The 23,816-nt window shown below is 47.0% G+C and overlaps 1 protein-coding gene across 2 annotated transcripts; it reads left to right on the forward strand.

The window, feature by feature from the left end:
- Positions 1–1,411: 1,411 nt before the first annotated feature.
- On the forward strand, positions 1,412–6,120 carry LOC123166742 (nuclear transcription factor Y subunit C-4). Of its 2 annotated transcripts, XM_044584541.1 has the most exons (4): positions 1,412–2,744; positions 3,044–3,160; positions 3,550–3,663; positions 5,108–6,120. In XM_044584541.1, the coding sequence occupies exon 4, from the start codon at positions 5,270–5,272 to the stop codon at positions 5,861–5,863; it is 594 nt and encodes a 197-aa protein (XP_044440476.1). In that variant the 5' UTR covers positions 1,412–2,744; positions 3,044–3,160; positions 3,550–3,663; positions 5,108–5,269; the 3' UTR covers positions 5,864–6,120. The 2 variants fall into 2 exon arrangements, with proteins under 2 accessions (XP_044440476.1, XP_044440477.1); XM_044584542.1 differs by lacking the exon at positions 3,550–3,663.
- Positions 6,121–23,816: the final 17,696 nt, after the last annotated feature.

The following is a 23,816-nucleotide window of genomic DNA, read 5'->3' on the forward strand; positions in this document are numbered from 1 at the left end:
AGGGATATGGGAGGTAATCTTCGAGATATGGGTCCTTTGTGAACTAAGAGAGGGGATGAGTCCATAGAGGATTTATAGTGAAAATGATCATATCTATCATAAAAGTTCATCGGAAGTACAAAGCATCTTAATATAATAAAAATCACATCGAGATTCCAAGACCACTGAACGACCACTACTGCCGCCAGAACGAGCCATTGACGCGCCGTTGTTGCCTCTCCCCTACCGGAGCCAGCTTGACCCTTGTCGATGACAGATGGAAAGTCTTCGTGCATATGCCCCTAAAGACCAGCGCCCTGGAGCCGCAGTCGTCGCCATTGAACCCTTGCATAGATCTGAAGCACCCCCCACCAAATCTCGCCACATGACGATAAAACCTAACCTCACCATCCCAAAGAGACGACAGGGATCTATGATGAAGCTCCGTCGACTACTGTGTTTGGTGTCCTGCAGTAGTGCACGTGGATGGCGACATGTGATAGCGTTCGACCATGTTGGATGAAGATGAAGACACTGGGTCAGATGGTCATGGGGAGGAAACACAATCAATGTGCCACGAAGCCTTGATAATTTTCGCTTTCGATGGTGTGGTGAGACGGTGAATCTAGAATAGAGGCTAGGTGGGGAAGCAAAAGATGCAAGAGAACCTTTTCCCATGAAGGAAGGGACCACCTAAACGACGAGTGAGAATGATAAGTAGGAGTAATAGGCAGAGCTGGATCGACCCTAGGTGAATAAGCAGGTTGTGTCTTAATCTATTCACTAGGTGGATCCACTTTGAGTGTTCAATCTATGGTTCAAGGTTACAGGCTTCGGGCTCTTTGCTTTGGGGGATTCCTACTACTCCCTCCGTTCCTAAATATTTGTCTTTTTAAAGATTTCAAATAAACTACCACATACGGATGTATATAGACATATTTTAGAATGTAGATTCACTCATTTTGCTCCGTATGTAGTCACTTGTTGAAATCTTTAGAAAGACAAATATTTAGGAACGGAGGGAGTATTTCTTTAGTCGATGCAAATTGTGACCCGGATCTCGCGAATATATCGAGTCCAGCCAATAATGCCACTATTCGATTGATTCTTAACGAATTACTATTATCAATTTGTGAGGGCCATCCTCTCTATATAAGAAATCGTTGATTAAGAATATAGTTCACCGGCTCGAAAAAAACATCTTTTTATACAAAGTTGCTTTCTGGTTATGGGTATGGCGGCTGTTCTCCTTTTTCTCCGGAGTTGCCTCGATGACGGTGGATAACAATTCGACAAGGTGTAGTATTTTTCATGGATGAAATTGTAGTTTACTTCTTGTCGTGGTCCTCCGTGGATAATTACATGCAAAATCGCAAAGCTTTTCTTTTACGGAAAAAAACTTTTGCTGCTCTCCGTGCCCTGCAGTGGACAAGATGCAGAAAAAACAGATCGGGAGAATCTGGCAGGGAGCGCCTCCCACGCGCGCTCTCGTCACACACCATGCTCTCCGCAGCTGCCTCGCCGCCGCCTACTCCCCCCTTGCTGGCACCCCTTCCGCCGCGACAAGCGCCGCAGCAGCCAGCCGCTTCTCTCGCACAGCATCCTCCTCGCCGCTCTGCTGTCTGCTCTAGCCCCGTGACCTCCCGGCCGCGCGTAGGCTGTTCGATGGAATGCCTCACAGGGGCACCGTAGCTGGAAGTGCCTGTCCGTTACCGCTCTGCCCGGCAGAACGCAGTAGTTTGCGACAGAACGTGTATACGTATCAACGTGTCGGCCTCTTCAAATGTGCGGTGCACGTCTTTTGGGGTATGAATGAGCAGGACATCGTTTCGGTGAACTCTGTCACGTCAGTGTACAAAGATGATAGCCAGAGCGATGCAGTGTTCGAGTGTTTCCCGTTGGTTAGAAGCCATGGTTTTTTGGTCGACAAGTGCAGTGTGTCAACGGTGCTTACCATGTGCACATATATCAAGGATTTGGCTAAGGGTTACCAGCTCTTGGCCCTTTGCATTAAAACATGACTCCTGTCATCTATAGTGCTGTTTTCAGCATGTTGTCCATGTCTGTCAGATTGCTTGATGCCATCATGTTTTTCGAGGGATTAACCAACAAAGTGGGACTCAGAAACATGTAATGCGATGATATTGTATATACCAGAAGTGGTTTAATGGAGCAAGCTCTGGGCCTCTTTGGGATGGCTCTGTGAAATGCTGTTCTTCCAACTGAGTTCACTTTTACAAGTGTGCTGAGATGGAGCTTCTGTTTTGGTCTGATGGAGCAGGGCACACAAATCCACGGGCTGGTATATAAACGTGGGTTTGAGGATGATATAATTGTCGCCATTGCTCTCATTGACATGTATTGTAAGTTAGGTTCCTTGAAGCATGTCAGGAAACTCTTCAATGGTGTCTGTGCCAAGGATTTGCTGCTATGGAATACAATGGTTGTTGGTATATCGCAGAATGGGAAAGGCAGGGAAGCTATTCCAATTACCGAGGCTGAGGCCTCCTACTAAGTAGGAGCATTTTGCAAAGTCAAAATTCGAAAGGTGAACCTGTTCCTTTTGCTGGCTTTATGAGTGCCTTTTATTGCAAGTGTATAAACTTGAATCTTTCTGTAACAGAAACATACTTGCAGGGATTATTAACGCAAGAAGAACAAGTGTGAATGGGATGAGCAAACTTCTTCGTGGAAGCGGACTTGTGGCTATGATCGTGTTAATGACGATAGAGACAATCCGATCATTGAAGCCAGAATCACAGATGGTAAGCAACTTGTCTTCTCTATCTACTGCTGGTGAATTTATATATTTATTTCGTGGCAAGACTAGTAATCTTCCCGAGCTTTCCCAGTGCTGAGTACACATAGTGGTTATCATGTGATGACATAAATGCTTAACAGCCCGCGTGCTTCTTCTTATGTACACTGTTTATTTTTAAATATCAGATGCTGTTTTCATTTATGACCACTTGAATCTAACAATGTAATTTGTTATGAAATGTATTCGTTTTCAAACCTGTTTGCTCAATCTGTTACTGTTCTATTGGATATTTGTCTGTGATAGAGCCCGGTGTTGATCCTTTTGCTCAATAGAGGGAGGAGAAGAAGAACAGGTTGATTATCAAGAAAAGAACATACTTTAGAATTTAAAGAACGCTGCAAAAGTTAGTGCTCTGCCAAGGTAATCATTTCTATTATCATCATCTGTATACATCATGCACTACTTTGTTTATTATCCATCACATTAGCAACTCAAGTTTCTCATCTAACGCTTTCTGAAAAAAAACTGGAACCGTGCAGTCATATACAGCTTGGTGCCACACCTGTGCCCATCACTGGGATTAAAGCAGATCTGCCTAGAAAATCTAAAAACAAAGATGTTGCGAATCTTCGGTAATAAATGTGATTGTTTTATCGCGGAGTAGGGCGAATCAATGCTTGGGAAATGTATCAAACTATACTTCCGGAAACCTCTAGAAAGTTATAAAAAGGGAAATCATGCATATCTTGACAGCCCATATCTTTAATTGATTTCCATATTAATATGTATAAATCACGCATGTTCTACAGCTGTGCCGTCTTGCCGCTCTTGCCATCAAGGTATATAAATACAGTTTTCTTTGCCGAGCTTTGTGCTAATCGAAAGATAATTTCTGAGGTGCACAAGAACTCTGTATTCGACAGGTATGTATAAGCCTGTTTGATTTCTCTCACTTACATGTCAATCTAGTTATGCAGTATTTTTTGGATTGCATAAGTCTAGTCATTTGGTTTGGTACAAACTATTTCAGATCTTTGTGATCCAGCGCCGCCCGCAATGGCTATTCTCTAGAATTCTAGATCTAAATATCAATATGGTGTTAGCAGCCGTTGAATTTCTAATTAGGGCATTATAGATCTAACAAAAATTCATCGCTGATGCCAGTAGGTATAGAAATCGATGGTTGGCATGATCTGATAGTTACGATTCTTCTCAGGTTAGCATATGTTTTGGTTGTAGGATGACCGCGACCCTAAGATCTGTATTACTATCAATCTCAAATCTTATTCTTGGTATTCAACTATCGATCGAAACGGTCCCATGGGATCTACTAGATGAATTGGGAGGTTGGGGTTTTGGAAACCTCGATCGTATAATGATGCCATCTCTGTAGGGGATACGAGTGCGGATGGTGATACTGATACCAGAATATGCATCTTAATATGTATGAATAAAATATCTTTATATATCATGAATATATAATTGGAATGGTTTACCATGATTCAGATATTCTATTTATTTCTGTCTGTATATTCATGTTCACTGCTGGTATTCGTATCTCTTCTTTGAATAAACATATTCATCTATGTTCTTAACATGCTATGATGCGAATATGGTTTTTCTATTATCCAGCTGCGTTTGATCAGTTCCCACCCTTGTCGCCATCTACTTTTCCCTTTTTCTTTGTTTGAAACCATCTGGTGGGAATATTCAACTGAGTTATCCACTCTCTAGCTATATATGCTTTATGGAGCACCTGTGGGGCATGCCTGGAGTTAGAAACCACATTATCACTATCGATTGCTTGTGCAATCTAAGCTGTTTATGTGTTATAGGAACACATCTTATATGTTATCCAGAGGTCATTCTCTTTTTGGGCACTGCACTTAAGATGTAACAGAAAACAAGATGCTAAGTTTGTGGTGGCTTACATTGCTGTAGAATGGCTCAGTTGCCTTTGTAGCCAGATTTATTCCATTGATCTTTGTCAACCGTTTACTTTGTTTGATTTTGCTGGTGTATATTTGGCTGTGCATGCATATTTTTAACTATGTCTGCTCTGGTGCTGTTACTCAGAACTGATCTTAGTTTCTGAACTAGCAAATAATTATATTTCATTTTGCGAGGATCCTAACAAAGAAATGCACTCTGTTTGAAACTGATCTTTTAAGAGAGGCACAAATGTTCACAATCATCTAAAGGCTCTGAACAAATTTTTATTTTGTAACCTAGAGGCTAGCACTATCTAACTGTCTTAAAGATTGTCTTACTTTATGATCGAGCTCATCATTATTTTTCATTCTTTTTTCACATTGTTTTACATTATAGTTGATCTAATTAATAGTGATTTTCATTCTTTTTTTACAGTGCCGGAAAGACCATTGATTTTCGGGCAAGCAAGATCAAGCAGTGCACATGGTACCGACTTCGCAACCTCAGCCTGCAATGGGTGATGTCACCCCTGCCGATTCACAGCCAACTTAACCATTCCCTGGCAATCCAGCTCAGCTCAGTGCTCAGGAGCAGCTTATGTACGAGCAGTCGCAGGAGTATCAGCTGCAGCTCCAGCAGCAGTGCCAGAGGCAGCTCCAGCAGTTCTGGGCCGAGCAGCGGTCAGAGATCGAGCAGGCCACCGACATCAAGAACCACCCCCTGCCACCCACCAGGATAAGGAAGATCATGAAGGCCGACGAGGACGTCCGCATGATCTCGGCAGAAGCTCCGGCGCTCTTCGCGAAAGCATGCGAGATGTTCACACTGGAGATGACGATGAGGTCATGGATGGTCGCCAAGGAGGACAAGCGCCGGATCCTGCAGAGGAGTGACATCGCTGCTGCTGTGGCTAGGACTGGCATTTATGATTTCTTGCTGGATTTATTTACCAGCGAAGAGACGAAGCAGGGCTTCTTGCTTCCTAGGGCCGGGCAGGGGCAGCAGCCCATGGGGGCTCAAGCTGGTGCATACCCGTACTACTATGCGCCGGAGCAGCAGGTGGCAGGTGCGTCTATGGTGTATGGTGGCCCGTCGACTTATGTGTGGCAAGAGCCTCAGGTGCAAGAGCAGGGCCATCCGTCCAGCACCTACGTGTGGCAAGAGCCTCCGCAACAGCAGGAGGGGCCCTGAAGCTATCACCGGATTCAGAGCCCTCGTTTCAGCCTGGACATTTCCAAAAAACTTTGGGTTTCGCGTTAGCTTTCATATGATCGTTATTCGTCGTTTCAAACAGGTCAAAGTTTGGTTGCTGTTGTCATGGTGTCGTATGAGAGGTACTATGAATTTGTGATTCGAGACTAATTGGTCGAATTTTACCATTCCAAACCCAAAAGTTTGCCTCCGGTGTATGCCTTGTTTTTATTTCTATGTATTTGTGATATGTTTGCGTGTGGCAGTACCATGAATTTGTGATTTGAGACTAATTGGTCAAACTTTACCGTTCCAAACCCAAAAGTTGGCCTCTGGTGATGCCTTGTTTTTTTTTTTTTTTTTTTTTTTACTTCTATCTATCTATGCTATGTTTTCTTGTGGTTAAGCTGTATTGTCTTGCATGAAATTTCAGATCATGTTGAGCTCCGGATGAGTTTGTCTGAAACCGAATGTGCATTGGTGTTTTGCAAAATCAACAGTTGATGATGGGTCATTCTGCTGAAGCATGACAAGTAGTAGTAACTGAATGCACAAGGGTCCGCCCTGACACTGATGATGCTGGTAGTCAAAAACGGGTGGCATTTTTAGCCTCCAAACTGTCGCCCCACGCCTGCTATCACAGGCCGTGATGGCCATCGATGCGGGGTATCATTATCATCGCATCACGTGCCTCACTGGGCTTGTGTTTAGCCGAGACCAGAAAGAGCTTCCTTCATTGTTGTGGAATGAATGCTATGGCAGGATTCCTGTAAAAAAACAATGGCAGGACCTATGGACCCGCCGCTCGAGCAGTCCGTGGCTGGGGATCGATCATATGCGCGCCGTGCCGTGCCGGTCGTGCCACAGACGGCGACCTGAGACGGGCCATGGTCCAGCCCAGGGCTTTGCCAAGATCGGCATTGCAGATTGCAGCACGGGAGGTGGATCAGATTACTCTCCACCCACGGCAGTGCGTTTTGTCACTAGAGAGATATACGCACCTGAAATTTAGATGCCGAGATGTTTTCTTTTATGGAGATTGCTCCATGTTTTCTTGTGGCTCATTGTTCACAACAAAAGCTGAACTAAAGATAATCTAGCTAAGCGTCAGGTAGTTTCAGATGTTTCTTCTTTTGAACCAAAGCCTGAAACTATCAAGCACCTTTTCTTTGATTGCATTGTTGTTCGACAGATATGGAAGATTGTGGCTGATATATCAAAATATGTATATGGCAACCGTAATCGTTTCTGCAAAACTGCCACACCACTCGGTGTCCCTTCGATCGGCATCGCACACATAAGTCTTCCTCCCATATTCCTCCCCCGCTCTAAGTCCCCAGCCGACAGTGTCTTCCTCTGATTCCTCCTCCCTGCCGCCAAGTCCGAGCCCACCTCGCCCCATCCTCCTCCGGCGAGCCGCCGCCGGCAAGCCAAGCCGCAGTGCCGCCCCTTGCTCCCTCCTTTTCCCTTCATCTTCCTTCCTTCCTCCCTCTCTATCATATCTTTCTCTCTGCTCACGAGAGCTCCCATGGCGCCGCCCATGGATCCGAGCAAGCTGCCGCCGGAAACACAACCCATCCACTGGACCCCCTCTGCCCAAACGGTCGCGACCTCTGGCGCCTCCCTGGCGTCCGCCGCTGCCTAGTCGTCATCCTCGAAGCCCGCGATTGCAACACCTTCTCCAGGGCCGGATCAGGAGGTGTGAGGCTCCAAGAAATTATGTAGTTGGGAGGTGTAAATGATGTATGCACGACCTCGAATTCGCCGCTGATTTGGCCCGATCTTTCACGGTACAACGAACTCCTCTGAAATCCACCGATAAAATCTCCCAATTACGCGAGCAGTACACGTAACCTGAAGATGGGGTAACGACAACCAACGGACAATCCCTCGACACACGAGGAACCTCCCGCCAAAGTAGACGTAACCAGCGCGCAACCCGTCGAAAACGACAGACCTCGAGCCAAGTGCAACTTTCAGACAGAAAATTCACACAAAATAAATAACAACGACAGCCGAAGAGGGGCGCTTCATAATCGATATGACGCTGTCTAAACTGTTAGCAGCAAGCCATGCCCGTGATGGTGGCGACCGGTGTGAGTGCACAGTGGAGTCCATGGCGCGTCTGTGCACGTGTGCGTTCGGTTAGTTGTTAGACTAGTGTAGCGGCATGCACGAGTTTGTTGCTCGGGCGTGGACCAAGTTGGCTGCATGTGAGCTGGAGGCCGTGCGAGTTGGAGCGCGTCTGCGCGCGCCCCGAGCGTGCGGATCAGGCAGGTGAGTGTGGCATGCATGTAGGTGGATCGTGTGACTTATGTCGTTAGTGGACTGGCCATGCATGTGTGTGCAGCTATTTATAGGAGCCTGCGAGCTTGTGTGTAGTGGGGAGGATCCAGAGTTGCCGGGTGTCGCCATGTAGCCACTGTAAAGAAGAAAAAATTGGGACGTTTGAGCGCCTGTGGCGGTGTTCATCGCCGGCCAGAAAATCTTATGTCCATTGTTCTTCTTTTTCCATCTCCGTTCAAGTGACAGGAGAGGTAGCTAGAGGGCTTCGGTTTCAACATAAACTCCCTCTTGCTGGTGGACCCCATCCAGAATCCTTCAGGCTTAACAACTTAAACGGACAGGAAATCCTTCTGTTACTATTTTTCTTGTGAGGCAAGAAGATGAATGAAAATCCTCTTAGTATTTCCTTCTTGCTTAATTTGTGCGCCTGCCCCAAGTTCTGGACAAGAACATCATGTTCTTTGTCGTCCATGTACACAACTTGATTTTTAATCAATTTCTGATTAGGCCCACTTGCATGTGTACATGATCTTTGATTCCCTAATACACGTGTGCATGAAAACACAGCTATGTACGTTGGGCAATGCCCATATGGATTAATCCTTTATACTGTACACTGTTTTTCCACGGCTGCAACCAACGCCTTAACCTCCTTGTCGTCTCCACCCAATGGAAATATTTTTGGCACGTAATTATCTTCGGCAGGCAATCCTTTAATATGTGACGTTTGAATAGTAATCGTGGTTGTATCAGTAAACCAGCTCAATTGACCAAAAAATGGAGTTCCGAAGGTTGCTGCGTCGCCGTAAAGGATGGACGAGACCCGGCGCCACCGCTTCGCAGGAGTGTGTTGTGCGTCCCTTGCCCGTTCAGTTCAGTTGTCCCTTGCCCATTCAGTTCAGTTGTGTTGCTTGGTTGTCTCGTAAGAAAATTTAAAGGAAAATGTATTGTCAAGAGATGCCAATACTGTTGTTGCTTCTTTGCAACTTTTTGTTCATTTCTTACAAGAAACTGTAGCCTATTCATATTTGGTGCTGCTACAAACTTATAAAGTGTACAATTAGACTAGCCTGGTATATTTAGTACTTCAATTTATTGTTCAGTTGTACGACTTGTTGGTACAAAAAAACTATGTTAGTTCTACACATTTTCCAGTGTTATGTGCTAGAATTTCAGTGTTAAGTACTACAAAAATGTTCAATTTGGAGAGGTTCCGGTGCTTTGTTGCTGCTGTTATGTGCTAGAATTCCAGTGTTATAAATTGTTTCTTGTGTTCTTGTTAAGCCTGTAAGTGAGGCTCTAAAAATGCAGTTTGGATAAGTTCCAGTGCTTTGTTGTTGCTGTTATGTTGTACACAATGTGCACTTTAAAGAGGGTCCAATGCTTGGATGGTGCCGTTTCTTGCTATTAAGCGTGCAAGTGTGTTGTGAGAATCTGCAATTTGAGATATTCTAGTGCTTTGCTGTAGTTTGTTATTCCTGTACTAGCACTTGTAAAAGTCAGAAATTAGGAGACGTTCAAGTCCCATGTTGCAGTTGTTTTCTTGCTTCTGCTAAGTCCGTAGGTGTGCGCTATTTTGTTTTCGAACAATCTCGTGTATTAGATCTATATTGGATGGTAGATAAAAGAGGGCATGTTACAACACGACTTGCTAGAGGCAAGTCACTGGATCTCGGTCCAAATAAGACAAATAATATTAGGGATTGTAACGTCTGTGTTGTGTGGTGGGGGAACTTAGTTGTTCTTTGGCTAGATACACCGCAATATTGGTACCGGTTTGAAGTTCAGATCAATTTTCATCGTGTGGGTGAAAATTGATGCTATTTTCGAGTGTGAAGAATTTTTCTTTCCAGTCACACCGTAATTTTTGTTTCCTTTTTTTGAAAGATTGACTACTCTTTTTTAATTTTCAAGGTTGACACTGTAACATCGACAAAAAAAATTCAAGAAACAGTTAGGTGATTAAGGGGTGTTCATTTTCACATGGTAATTTATGCATTACAGATTTGATAACTTACGAAGGAACACCGTGACAACATTTTGTGTATGTTTCTTAATTGAGAATTTTTTTCATGTGTAAATAACATGGTAATATATGTAGCGCATACCCGATGACTTAAATACAAATCCCAGGGTAACTTTGGCCCGGAAAAAAAAAGATAACGTCACTAACTTATGTGTAAATAACATAATAATTTACGCTCGACAGACTTTATAACTTACATACAAACATCATGGCAACTTTAACAGCGGAGGGTGGAGGGAGTTATTAAAAACATACCCCGGTAATTTTTGTATAAATAACACGGTAATATAAGTACCGCATAACTGATAATTTACATACAAACACCATGGTAACTTTTGTTCCGGCAAACAAATTGTTGAAAAACATAACCCGGCAACTTTTTTTGTAAATACTATGGTAATATACATTTCGTAGACATGATAACTTAAGTACAAACACCGCGATAAAATTAAACAAGTAGGAGAGTTGTTAAAAAATATACCCCAATAACTTTACGTGAAAATAACTTGATAATATATGAACCGTGTACATGATAATTTACATACAAACATCGCGGTAATATTGACCAAGGGAAAAATGTTATTGACAAATGTACTCCTGGTAACTTCTGTGTGAATAGCTTGGTAAACAGGAAACACCAATTTGATAACTTGGGTGCAAACACCATGGTAACTTTGTCCAAAGAGGGGGAAATTGTTGAAAAGTATACCCCGACAACTTATGTGAAAATAGAACAGTAATATACGAATCGTATACACGATAACTTATGTATAAACACCGCGGTAACTTTGACTAAAGGGCAAAAAAGTTGTCGAAAAACATAGTCGCGATAACTTAAGTGAAAATAGCACGGTTATATATGAACCGCAAAACCCGCTAACTTACGTACAAATGCCATGATAAGTTTGATTCGAGTGCATGAAGTTGCTGAAAATATACCTCGGGAACTCATGCATAAATAACACGGTAATAGTCTTGATTTGGGGAAGAGTAGTAAAAAGTGGTCAAAAATACACATGGTAACTTTTTGTATGTAAATAGCATAGAAATTACGCACCACAACCTTGGTAATTTAGGTCCAAACACCGCGGTAAATTTGATTTGGAGAAAAAAATTGTTGAAAAGATAACCCTGGTAACTTCTGTGTAAATAGCATAGTAATATACTCATCACATACCTGATAACTTACGTACAAATACCATGGTAGTATTTGACTCGGTTGGGAAATTGTTGAAAATATACCGCCGTAAATTTTGTGTAAATAGCATGGTTACATACACATCACATACCTACGTACAAACACCACGGTAATCTTGATCAAGCGGAAAAAATGTTAGAAACATACCCCCGGTAACTTATATGAAAACATCATGGTAATATACGAATCGCAGACCTAAAAACAACATGATAATATAAGGACCGCAGGCCCGATAATTTATATGAATAAAGCATGGTAATATATGAACTGCAGGTCGGTGAACTATTTTTATGCCTTCGATAACTTATGTGTAAATAACACGGTAACTTGCATATAATGGGCATGGTAACTTATGCAGCCTAGGCGTGATAAATTTTGGCTGAAAAAAAGTAATCGGAACATGCCAACATGGGATCTAGTTTTCAAAGATCTCGTCGCGATGAATCTTTTATGTAAAAGCGGTTTTTATATCAGACCGACGGTTTGAGCTACAAAACATTTAATTTTTTGAAATAAAGAGAATCTAGAATGACATTAGCTTTTTTGTCCTCTAGTGTATGCATATAATTAGAAGAAGAAATGCACGTGAAAGGAGAAAGAATGCTAATGTATGTATGTATTTAAAGTGGAGGAAGTAGGGGTGTGGCAGTTTTGCTTATATGGCACACGTGTGCCAAATATCACAGTCCCTGATATATTACATCTTCCAGTGCCATGTTTTTTTGAATCTTTCATGTCCTTTTGGAAACATAAGAAAAAGTTTGATGCTATCAATTTACTAACATTTGCCACCTTATGGGGCTTATGGCGTTTGCGCAATGGCTTTGTTTTCCAGGGCCAAAACTGTTATGAAGTGTGTGTTGGGTTTAGTAGGTTTACTTGTGTGTCAATGGAAGGTTCTCTGCTGAGGTGTTCAAGCCACACTTCTTCTCAAATGCCTAAGAGCATCTACAGCCAGACGGCTCAAACCATCTCTCATTCAGCCGCGGACGCATCCGGTCAGTGACCGGACAGGAGAGAGAAGAAAAAAAGTGACACAACCGGACCCCTCATATCATCCTATATGTCTGGGTTGTCCGCGAACCCTCATATCTATCTCAAATGTAGGGAGGATATGAGGGCTCGCGGACGCGCATGGGCGCGCCCGGTCAGTCCGCCACGTAGGATGCGGCCCCACCTTGGACCATCTTTTCTTTTTCTTTATTCATTCTTTTCTTTCTCTCTCTTCATCTTCACCAATCATGTGCAAGTGACCGAATATATGAGAAGAAAAATAAGAATTATGGATGTGCAGACAGATAAATAGGGGCTTAAAATGGACATGTCCAGTCACTGAGGACGTTTGAGGGGTCAAATTACATGTATGTGGCTGTAAATGCTCTACGACTACTAGATCATCGAAGAGGAGAAGACAGGTTTCTTTCCCTAGGGCTGTAGGGCTGTAGTTTAGGATTCATCTCCTGATTAGGTTCCAAGACCAGTTTACACGGACACAGTGCATCACTTGCTGTACAAGGCTAATAAACGACGTCATAAAAGGGAGGTTCATTCGTTGTTGTGGAATAAATAATACCTCTGGACCTCTGGCTTTCCGGGAAAATATCTAGTGCTCCAAGCCGTAGGGTGATACGCTGCTCCGGGTTCTCTAGGTGGGTTGGATCTGCGCCAAAGGGACAGGATCAATTCACTGATCTTTTCACATGTGCCTCTTTGAACATTTGCGTCTTGCTCCCTAGGAATAGCATGTCTTCGCAAAATTATTCTCCACGCCTTCTCAGTTTCTCGCGTCAGGCAACAAGATGGTTAGCAGCTTACAACCAGGACAGCTATATAAATACTCCAGCATGGATTGTTGTCTGATGAATTTTCATAACCACCAACATGGAGTAAAGTATATATGACCATCATATCTTACATTCTTAAGAAGTTGATCCCCACTATTAGTAATTCTCTCAACATGCAGTCTATCCATCTCAGCATCCTGCCACATCATCAATTATTTTCCCATTTAACTGATTCCGTCGCTATATTTCCAAACTTAAGTTACAACCGAAGCCCAATGGTCTCAACTCGTAGCAGGAAAAAAGCCCAAACGTCATGCTTAGAGGATCTCCAGCCGGTTCGCCCCTCCAGGCCGCCGAAAAAGAGCCGCCTGGGAGCGAACCGGCGCTAGATTGGCCCCTGGGGGCGATCTAGCTCCCAGCCACGCCCCCAGGCGCCCCCCCAAGTCGCGGCAAATTCAAACTTGGTCATTTACGCTCACAAAAAAACGCCACAAGTCGGGCGATCGGCGGCCCAGTTCGGCGATCATCACCTTGCCACAGTTCGGATCGGATGAAAAGTTCGGCGTACAAAAAAGAAAGGACACGTGGGCAACACATCAAACGAGGGGGGGGGGGGGGGTCGGCCTCCGGCGTCGGCGGAGTCGGCGTGCGCGGGTTGGGCGGTATCGGAGCTGCTTCTATGCTGGGCGGCGTCGGCGCGGCTTCTGTGCTGCTGGGCGTCGTGGAGGCATCGTCGCTCGGGCTTGGCGGCATCGTCGGCGTGGGCGTGGGAGTTGGCGGCGCCGTCGACGGCAACTGGTTCAGGATGAGGCCGCGCTCCGCTAGGTACCACGCCTTGACCTGCTCGTCGTTGCTCTGGAGCATGTCCGCCCCGCCCATCAGGAAAGCCAGGTCAGTCTTCCTCTTCTTCGCGGCGACGTTGGTCCGGAGTATGTCGAGCTTGACGACGCTCTTCGTCATCAACGCCGACCACCGCACCTCAGTCTTCTCTTCACGTAGGGCGGCCCGGGCCTGTGCGTCGGCGAGGCAATGCTCAATGGACTCCTGCACTCGCGCGGTAGCCGAGTCGGCGTGTTTCCCCTTCTTTGCCCCTTTGTTGCCTTCGGGGCGCCCGTCGCCCGTGCCCGGCGTCGGCGCGTCCGACTTGTAGGTCTCCTTGGCCTTGGCGAGGGGTGCGTCGGACATGCGCCCACTTCTCGCACTTCTCGATCCGCTTGAAGACGTGGAGGTACTTGAAATCTTGGTCGCTGCTGTCCTGGCGATACATGGCGAACATCCGCAGCAGCTGCACCGACGAACAAACAGTTGGCGGGGGCGCACGGAGAAAATAAGTGGGAGGCCGGCGTGCCATACCTGATCCTCAATGCTGGTGCCGCTCTCCGGGCGAGCGGCGATCTCCTCGACGATCCCATGTCATTTGTTGCACGCCGACTGGATGAGCCCCCAATGGTTCGCCATTGCCTTCGCCCCGCGCTGCATGTACATGCCTTTGAAGTAGGGGGCGACGAGCTTGCGCTCGTCGAACTCGGCCTTGATGCGGTCCTAATACGTGTCGATGCTCTGGTTCGTGCCGGTGATCGGGTCGAGGCAGACGACTTTCCACGCTTCGGCGAGGCACTCGTCCTCCTTGGACGCCCACTTGATGCGCGGCTCGCCGGTCCTGGCCGCCCCCTTCTTCTTCTTCCGTTTCCTAGCCGGAGCAGGCGCCGGCTCCTCCTCCTCCTCCGGCTCCGGCTCCTCCTCGCCGTAGTCGAGGTCGCCGCCCATGTCGGCGTTGAGGTCCATTGTGTCGTCCTGGGTAGTGAACCCAGGGGACGCGGCGGCGGCGGCCGATCCGGCCATGATGATGTCGTCCATGTCGGCTTCGGTCGCGTCGGTGTCGCCGAGATGCGACGTGGAGGCTTGGCAGAAGGGCAACGCGCCACGGCAGAGAGGGGGCGTCGGGGAGGATGCGTAGGCCGGTGGTGAGTAGGTGTAGGGAGGGTACTGCACGCCGGCGAAGGCGGGCGAGGGCGCCCGCTGGGCCGGGTGACCATGGGGGAAGGTGATGTTGGGGTTGAACCCGTCGTGCGCGTCACCGTCGGCGTAGCCCGGCGACGGCGTGCAGCCCCAGGGGTGTGGCGACGACGAGAAGCCGGACGGAGAGCCGACGCTTTGCTGGCTCTAGGGCGCGTACGCGGCGTGGCCGCCGGGTGGATTCATCATCCTCACGCGAGCCGCCTCGGCTTGTTCGGCCGAGCGCTCCGCCGCCGCCGCAGCCGCGAGCGCCGCACTGTCCCGGGCCTTCTTGGCGTTGGCCCTGTTCCGCCGGTCGGTGGTGATAGCCTCCCGGCGCTGAACTTCCGCCCTCCAGTCGGCGTTGGACATGCCCGGGGGCTTGGACGGCGGCGCCCTTGGCTTCCTCTGCTTCGGCTGGGCGGCGGCGGTCGCACCCGTCGCGGCGCGGGGGACCACGTACTTCTTCGGCGGCATGGCGGCCGGCTGCGAGGAAAGGAGGAGGAGATTGGGGGGAATGGAGAGAATGGAGAGAATGAGAGAGAAGCCGAGGGGTAAAGCGGGGAGAAACGGCGGGAAAAGGGCCTCCTCTCGCCGACGAAGTGGCCCCACGCCCCTTCTCGCTTGTGCCGGCGCTCCCAGGTGCCCCAGCGTGCCGGGTTTGGCTCGGATGCGCCGGCTGTTATTTCGGTCCAACCCGGCAATAAACGAACCCCTTGGACGCGGCTGGGCCAATTTTCGCCCGCTGGCGCAAAAAAATCGCCTTGGGGGGCCTGTTGGGGACACGGCTAAAAATGCTCTTAGAAAAAGAACAGCCGTCCTATCCCACCCCCGCCATGCTTTCCGTTTGTCCTCCTCTCCCTCTCCTTAAATAAAGGATCAGTCTTTTCCGTTTCCCCCCTTGAATAGTGCGCCGCCTAAGAAGAGATCTCCGTGTGCGCCCTCCGTCACGGTCGCCAGTCCGCGGCGCATACGGTGGCTCTCTCGGCTTTCTTGGACTGCGGTTTCATTGATGGTGAGAATCGATCTGGTGCTCTGTAACGTCGTTGAATCGGCTGCGGTGCTGCTTCTTTACCTTTGTTCCTCCTCTCCTTTGTGCCTTGATTGAAATCCGAACGCATCAGTGAGCCATCCTTTTTGGTTTTCTACATTTACTCTATGGGTATTTATCTCCAACGTGAGCTGAATTTTTGATTCGTAAGTTGCAGTCAACATGCTGGTAGGTCGCCTACTGGTAGCGCAATGAGGATGGATGAGACGAATCTGGAGACCTCGCTGTCCGCCGGTGCCTCTTCCAGTTCACTCATGAGGTTAGTCCAGATTTCCCCTAATTCCAATCCTCCGCTATTGCCTTGCTGCTTTACTGCCACAATAACCTACAGATGAACTGTTAATATTTATGTGATGTCTCATGAGTTAGTTCACAAATGACTGAATACACCCACTTTTATGGAACAACGATGCAGAAAAAAATTGCTGCATTCCCTTCGCATCTTACTCTGAATTTCTGTTGGCTCAAGTGAATGCGCACCCAAATCAGAACATTATTTGGACTCAGCTAACACATGCACCTGAATCTGAATTCTATCTTGATTGAGTCAAAACATGCACTTTATAAGATTCCTGCAGAACTAATTTAGACTTGAGGTGACTATTTTTATTCCTACAGATCTATTAGACTTGAGGTGGCCTTTTTCATTCCTGCACATGGCTGTTTGTTAATGGCAAGTTCTGCAACATTTTGACAAAGGACACCGATAACTGCCACACGTGTGGTGTATCGGGTGGTTGTGCCGCACGCCCTGTGTGGCATGGAGAAGAAACGGCCCACACACCTACGTGTGGGCAAAACAAGTAATGCCCACACACCTCTTTTTTTCCCTCCCGGTCCCTCTCACACGCGTGCGTGTGGGCGAAATAGATAACGCCCACACGCCCCGTACGTCAGGCCTCGTACCTCGTGGTCCCGCACGCCCCGCATGACAGTCACCGCGCGTCCCGCAGTTGCCATGGTCCAGACCCTCGTCCATGTTCGTTTAACTGCAATTGCCATGTCGCTGAACTTCGGTTGCCATGTCGGACAACTAGCTACGGTTGCCATGGTTGCTCAACTGCAGTTGCCATCTAATGTCAAAAGTTTCAGATGCCATTTTTGGGCAACTGCGGCTGTTGCCATGTATGGTCTGGTTTACCACTAGGCAGTTGCTATGTATGGTCTGGTTTACCACTAGGCAGTTGCCATGTATGGTCTGGTTTACTATAGTTGCCATGATTTGAAAACCTTAGGAGTTACCACCTACTAACACTAGGCAGTTGCCGTGTAGTGCTACAAAAAGACATGGCAAAACAACATGTTCGGGTAAAAAAGAGAGAGTTGTCATCTGCTTACAAGCACACTAGGGCAGTTGCCGTGTACCCTGCAAAAATACATGGCAACTGACATGTTCGGGTAAAAAAAAGAGAGAGTTGCCACCTGCTTATAAAGCACACTAGGGTAGTTGCCATGTACAGTGCAAAACACATGGCAAGTGGCAACTTGGGTGTGGGAGATGAGATGGGCGTGTGGGCGAGATGGCAAATGCCCACACACCAGCCCTTGTGCGTGAGTGAAAAGTGGCGTGTGGGCGAACTGCTGAACGTCCACACACCAGCCCCTCCCGTGTGATGAAACGGCCGTGACCAGCCCAGTCCTATGTGGCACTAGAAACATGCCAAGATTCGTGTGCTAACAAACGGACGCGGATCCACGCGTGTGGGCGTTAGACTTTTCGTTTGACAAATTGTACAGAGGGAAGTCAACTGATTGGTAGATATATCCTCACATGGAATTATGTTCGCCAACTTATATATATTATCATGAATTTCGCTTATTTGTTATGGAGATAGTCATCTCAAGGCGTTCTACACACTGATTAGATTTCCATACATATTAATCGTTCATTTTTTCTTCAACTCTATTGTTTCAGTCTACTGTTTGTTGCTATGCATTGTTTAACAGGTTCATTGGTGAGTAGTGGCCTCTCCCTCTCTCCCTCACTCCCCCCTCTCTCTCTCTCTCTCTCTCGTGCTCTCTCGTGCTCATCTTTGCTGGAAAGTACACATATTTTCCCTACGCTTGAGTAAGATCCAGTTATATAATCGATACCTCTCTTGCTTGCTTACTATTTGCATCCATGTTTTCTTAGTTGTTTCACAGTAAAGTACGTGTGATTAATCATGAACCTGGATACAACTGGATATATATTTTCTCTTAGATATAGGCTATTTTATACATACACTTACTTTACCGAAGATCTAAGATATTCCATTGTGAAGATGTAGGTGAAAGAAGCTACATGTTCTTGGTATCCATAGAGTCAGACAGTACTGCTGGATCAAACTACATTCACGTGGTGTGGTCATGAGATATGGCAAGCAAGCAAGTTGGCAAGTTGGTACATTTAGCTGAAAGTAGAAATTTTGACCCAATTTCGGTGTTTTCTATTGTATTCTTTGTTTCGGAACCATATTCTTATATGGTTTATTTTGGCAGAAGTGTGAGTTTTAAACTGTTTCTTTCGCTGTTCCCAGTGACCGGCCGTTGTGCTATACATAAATGTTATGGTAGACAATCATTTATTCGTCTTCTATTTCAGATTCACGTTGCTTGGCTAAGATATAACATGCTGTCTGGTGAAGCTACTAAACCAAAACCAGATCGAAAGGCTTTGTCTCCATTACTCTTTAACTTGTGGTAATGACTGGATTTTCTCAACAAATTGGTTTATCTATTATTTAGTGGGTCAGCATAAGTAGCTGCATATGAAATATATGTATGTATTTATAACACAAGTAAGAGTTTAATGCCTTATGTTCTTTTTTCTAAATAAGAACATTTCTGCATGTATACCTATTTCCTATAATTGTAAGTCATTTTAATGTTATGTACGATTAGACCTTATATGGTATGCTAATGTATAACTACATGTACTTCTATTATTGATATTATGTTTGAATTATATTTATTAGTATTCAGTCCAAATTGTTTGCACTATGAATGCCGCAGCAACGCACGGGGTATCATCTAGTATAATCATGAAATCAGACAAGCATGACTGGGAAGATGTTCTAGTGCTGCCCAGTAGTCTTGAAAAATTGTTCTACGTCCAAAAACATTCCTAATTGGAGAAGAGCTGGAGTATTTCAGTCAAGGAACATAACAGAAACAATTTACAAGCAAACAAACAAGCAAAATCACGAAATCGAACACCAGAAAACACCCCGGCCGCCGCCTACCCAATCATCGCTGATACACGGAGTTACTATCAGTTATAAGACAAACTGACAGTCAGTAGTTACAAGCAACACACAGCCTGATCGTTGCAATAACAAAAAAAAAAAAAAGAATGAAATCATTACATAGAGTTTTTCTGGAGCGTGTTGTTGCGTACATCTACTCTTCTCGGCGTCGATAGCAAGCATTACTAAAAGTTTCATCATTAGTCGTGTTCATGTTATGCTAAACGTGGCTGGCCAAATTGTGGCAAATGTCCGTCGTGCAACCAAGTTTCAGAATCAGCAACACACCTACTCTTCCAATGTAGATTCTCCATAAAAGTGTGGTCCATGGTGCGCGATTGGCTTCAACTTGACTACAAAAATAACACTATATTGCTAAGATTAGTCACCAAAATTTCCTAAATCAGATCCCAGCGAGCTTATATCAAATTCTACAAGTAATCAAAGCCATTAATACCTACCAGAAAATTCACCTAAGGAACAAAATTCCCTACCAAATTATAATCAGAATCTCAATTGCAAGAAAGCATCGGCCACCACGAAGTGGCTGGTGACGGTGGAAAATGATTCGAGCAAAGAAGAGAAAGAGAGACTGGAGGGGTATGCACTCGTTGCATAATTATCAAGTGTAGCAGGGTGTATTTTGCATATTTGCCAGTGGGAAGTGAGCCTTCACAATCATTTCCCTCCAGTCTAGATCCAAAGATCCACACGCTCTTGTAGCAGGGGATCATATCAGGTACCGTATCAGTGGATACGCACTCCGGTCATATGTGGGATCGATCACATGCGTGCCCTGCAGGTTGCGTCACTGTCGTGTGCCACAGACGGCAAGCTGAGCAGGGCCATAGTCCAGCCGAGGGCTTTGCCAAGATCGGCACTGCATCACGGGTGGTGGTTCACATTACTCTCCACCCAACGGCAGTGCGTTTTGTCACTAGATAGATATATATGTGTTAGAATACGTATAGGACTAGAGATAGACTAGCATTTTACATATCATCTTATACTTCAGGTCATAGGCTTCTTGCCCTCTAAGTCTTGTACACCTATATAATCCCTATGAGGGTAACATCAATACAACACAACATTCAATTATCCTATAATTTTCATATGGTATTAAAGCGGTTAGTCTCATGACGCCGATCCTAGGCATCCCCACCACTTCCGCAGCGCGCCGCCCCCTGAGGAGATTAATCTCCTCCCCCGAGGGCGCGGCACCCGATCAATTAAAGATTAGATTGGTCTTGTAGTTTAGATTCAATTTCGAGTTCCCGATAGATCCATAGATCAATTCTCTGCTAGATTAGTTTCCAGCAGCCTCAAATAAATCTCGACGATCCTCAAATTCCGGTGAAAATCAGTGCAAGATTGGGCGGCGATCACGGTGCCACGGTCATCTCCATCGCGCTCCGCCGCAAGTGGCTGGCTTCAAGATCCAAACTACACCAGCGAGCGACATCGAGAACTTCATCGACGACAACAACAAAAAAAAGCAACGACAGATTGCTAGGCACGCGGCGGACACGTACGTACGCGCTGGAGCAAGCGTGGGCGCTGGCATTCCAAAGACACACGCATGGCCAGGCGCTGGAGCAGCCGGCCGATGCAACCGCTCGGCACGCGTGGCCCAGGCAGTCCGGTGGAGCGGCGGGCGGCGCCACGCGCTCACGCGGCCAAGCCCCCTCCACACCAATCGCGCCGTCAACAACTCCGCTCAAACCCAACGACACGCCGTGATTGCGGGTGGGATCCGAATTTTCCGCATGGCTCGACTCCACGATGCTTGCAACTGCACTGAGCCCAGCCAACCTGCCGCGACGACAACCAACACCATGCACGCTCGGGCTCTACATCGCCAAACTGCCCAGCCACACGTACGAACGACAACGCGGGCGGATCAGATGGTTACAAGATGCATGCGTGATGCCTCATTACGTGAGGTACAACAGCCTGCGAGTCTTCTACGCCTCCATCTGCTTCACAAGATGCGCGTCTTTCCCGGACCGGCACGACTGCACAGCTCGGATCATGGGAGGGGCGAGTTCCTGCGACATCGACGAGTGCGCGACCAGCTACACCGAGCAGACTCGACATCTACGAGCAGGCGCTCGACTACACCGAGCAGACTCCCGACATATCGCCGGCCGCACCCACACAAGCACTCGGCGATCGACTCCTCCACCGAGCGCTGCATCCCAACACCGAGCTACATCATCTTCTGCATGGCTGCATCGACCGCCGCCGATCCATACTGCACGGTCACACCGACGCCTCCGCATCGAGCCGAACGACATCAAGCTGTCCGACTACGCGAGGCTACGAGCCAACATACTTCTTCGGCAAGGCATGGCATCGCCGACACTTTATCGCCAAGGTCTTCATCAACGTGGTCTTCATCATCATCATCGTCAACACACCGCCGTCACCTCGTCCACAAGATAAACACCTAGCGTCCTTTGACAGACTTTTCTGCAAGAATGGCAAGACTGCATCGGCACGGCGTCACTATAGTGACGACCCTATACGACCACACGGTTCTGGCAAAACCGATGTGTGCTCGATGGCTTCCTCCGGTCTTGGCAAAACCGGCGGACTCATCGCCAACGACACCCTCTGACATCCGAAGGTGCATCATCCACGTCTGCAGCTCCGTCATAGCGCATTTTTTTGCACCTCCGGCTTTGTGCGGCTTCATCATCCACGATGATCACACCATCAATCGCGACTACCTCAACCACGTCTACCTCGACCACGACTACAACACCATGATCGGCTACCTCGACATTGACATTAATGGCTACGTCTACAGCGACATATCGGCAACAACTCCAGTCAACAACATCCGCGTCATCACCAGCGTTCACGCCACTCCCGCTGTGACTGCAGGAGGGAAGAGAGGAGAGATAAGGAAGGCACCAGAAGGGGATGCAGTATCCGCCCTAGGTACCGGCCCATCAGAGACGCAGCTGATGATGGTGTAGCGAAGAAGACGACAGAAGCGCAAGACTTCAAATTCAGTCGCAATCGTCCGCTTCACTCCCGCTACGGCTAAGGGGGAATGTTAGAATAAGTATAGGACTAGAGATAGACTAGGATTCTACATATCATCTTGTACTCCAAGTCATAGGCTTCTTGCCCTCTAAGTCTTGTACACCTATATAATCCCCATGAGGATCACATCAATACAACACAATATCAACCATCCTACAATTTTCACAATATGCACCTGAAATTTTGGATCCGAATTTTCTTTTCATGGAGATTGCTCCATAACAAGGCAATGCAGACTTGTAAACATACGTTGGCGCTAGAATAAGGCTACATGTATCCTGCACATTAGCAAATGGGTGCACCTTGAGATGCGAATAGTGTCCATAAAATTACACTCCTTGCTTGGAAAATGCATATAATCATACTTTTTGCGCCAATAATTTTTGTATGAAAAGAAAAAATCATGCGATGATGGCAAGAACTTCCACACATATAAAATTGTGTATGTAGAACCACTGTCTCCCGCTGGTTGTCTGTGAAAGCACAATACTTACCCTCAACAAACTTCTTTTAAAACACAATAGTCAGTCAAAGCTGCCCGCATACACGAGCATACAATCATGTCTATGGACACACGCACGCACACCCTACCTCTATGAGCACCTTCGAGAGACTAAGCCGGCACAACATCTTGAGATTGACGAAGTCATCACAAGCGCCTAGTTGTCGACCGCGGGCGGGGCGGATGATGGCTTCCTTGTCGGTGGCAGGGCGGGCATGCGTGGGGCGTGAGGGTGCAGCGGAGGAGACACATCCTCTTTGATGTCCACAACCTCCTTGGTCGGAACTTCCTTTGCCGCCGCTTCCCGCTCGCCTTTTTTCCTTCATCGCTTCCTCCGGGCAACGTTGTCCTCCTTGCAACTCATCCCATGGGTGATGATGAGGCAATCTGTGCTGGTGGTGAGGGCCGGGTACCCGTCGATGACATCTAGGGTTGTGGATTGGAGCGGCGATGCCTGGGGGGACGCAAGGGTGGAGGACGAAGACTGCTTGAACGCGGGAATGGAGGACAGATACGAGAGGAGGGTGGTGGATTTGGTGTTGGTTAATTTGATGAAATTCAGGAAGGATCTTGTCTGTCTAGTCCGACGTGGCGAACGCGCCCGGACCTTCTCATATCCGCCCTACATATGGGCAGGATATCAGAGGTCCTGGTCAGCTCAGACGCATGAGGCTGATTTGAGGGACCAGTTAGGTTGTGATTTTGTGACCAGTGCCGTCCGCCCGGGCGTATTGGGGACATTGGAGAAGCTCGGATGTAGATGCTCTAAGAAGATGCATTCGCCGGGAGATAATGACACATGGACCATTGGTCACACAGGGATCATCTCT

Source organism: Triticum aestivum, chromosome 7D (assembly GCF_018294505.1).
Source record: "Triticum aestivum cultivar Chinese Spring chromosome 7D, IWGSC CS RefSeq v2.1, whole genome shotgun sequence".
In the NCBI taxonomy this organism is placed as follows: Eukaryota; Viridiplantae; Streptophyta; class Magnoliopsida; order Poales; family Poaceae; genus Triticum; species Triticum aestivum.

Bases quoted from the DNA above. Each gene is read 5' to 3' on its own strand.
- LOC123166742 (XM_044584541.1), top strand. From the start codon at position 5,270: ATGTACGAGCAGTCGCAGGAGTATCAGCTGCAGCTCCAGCAGCAGTGC.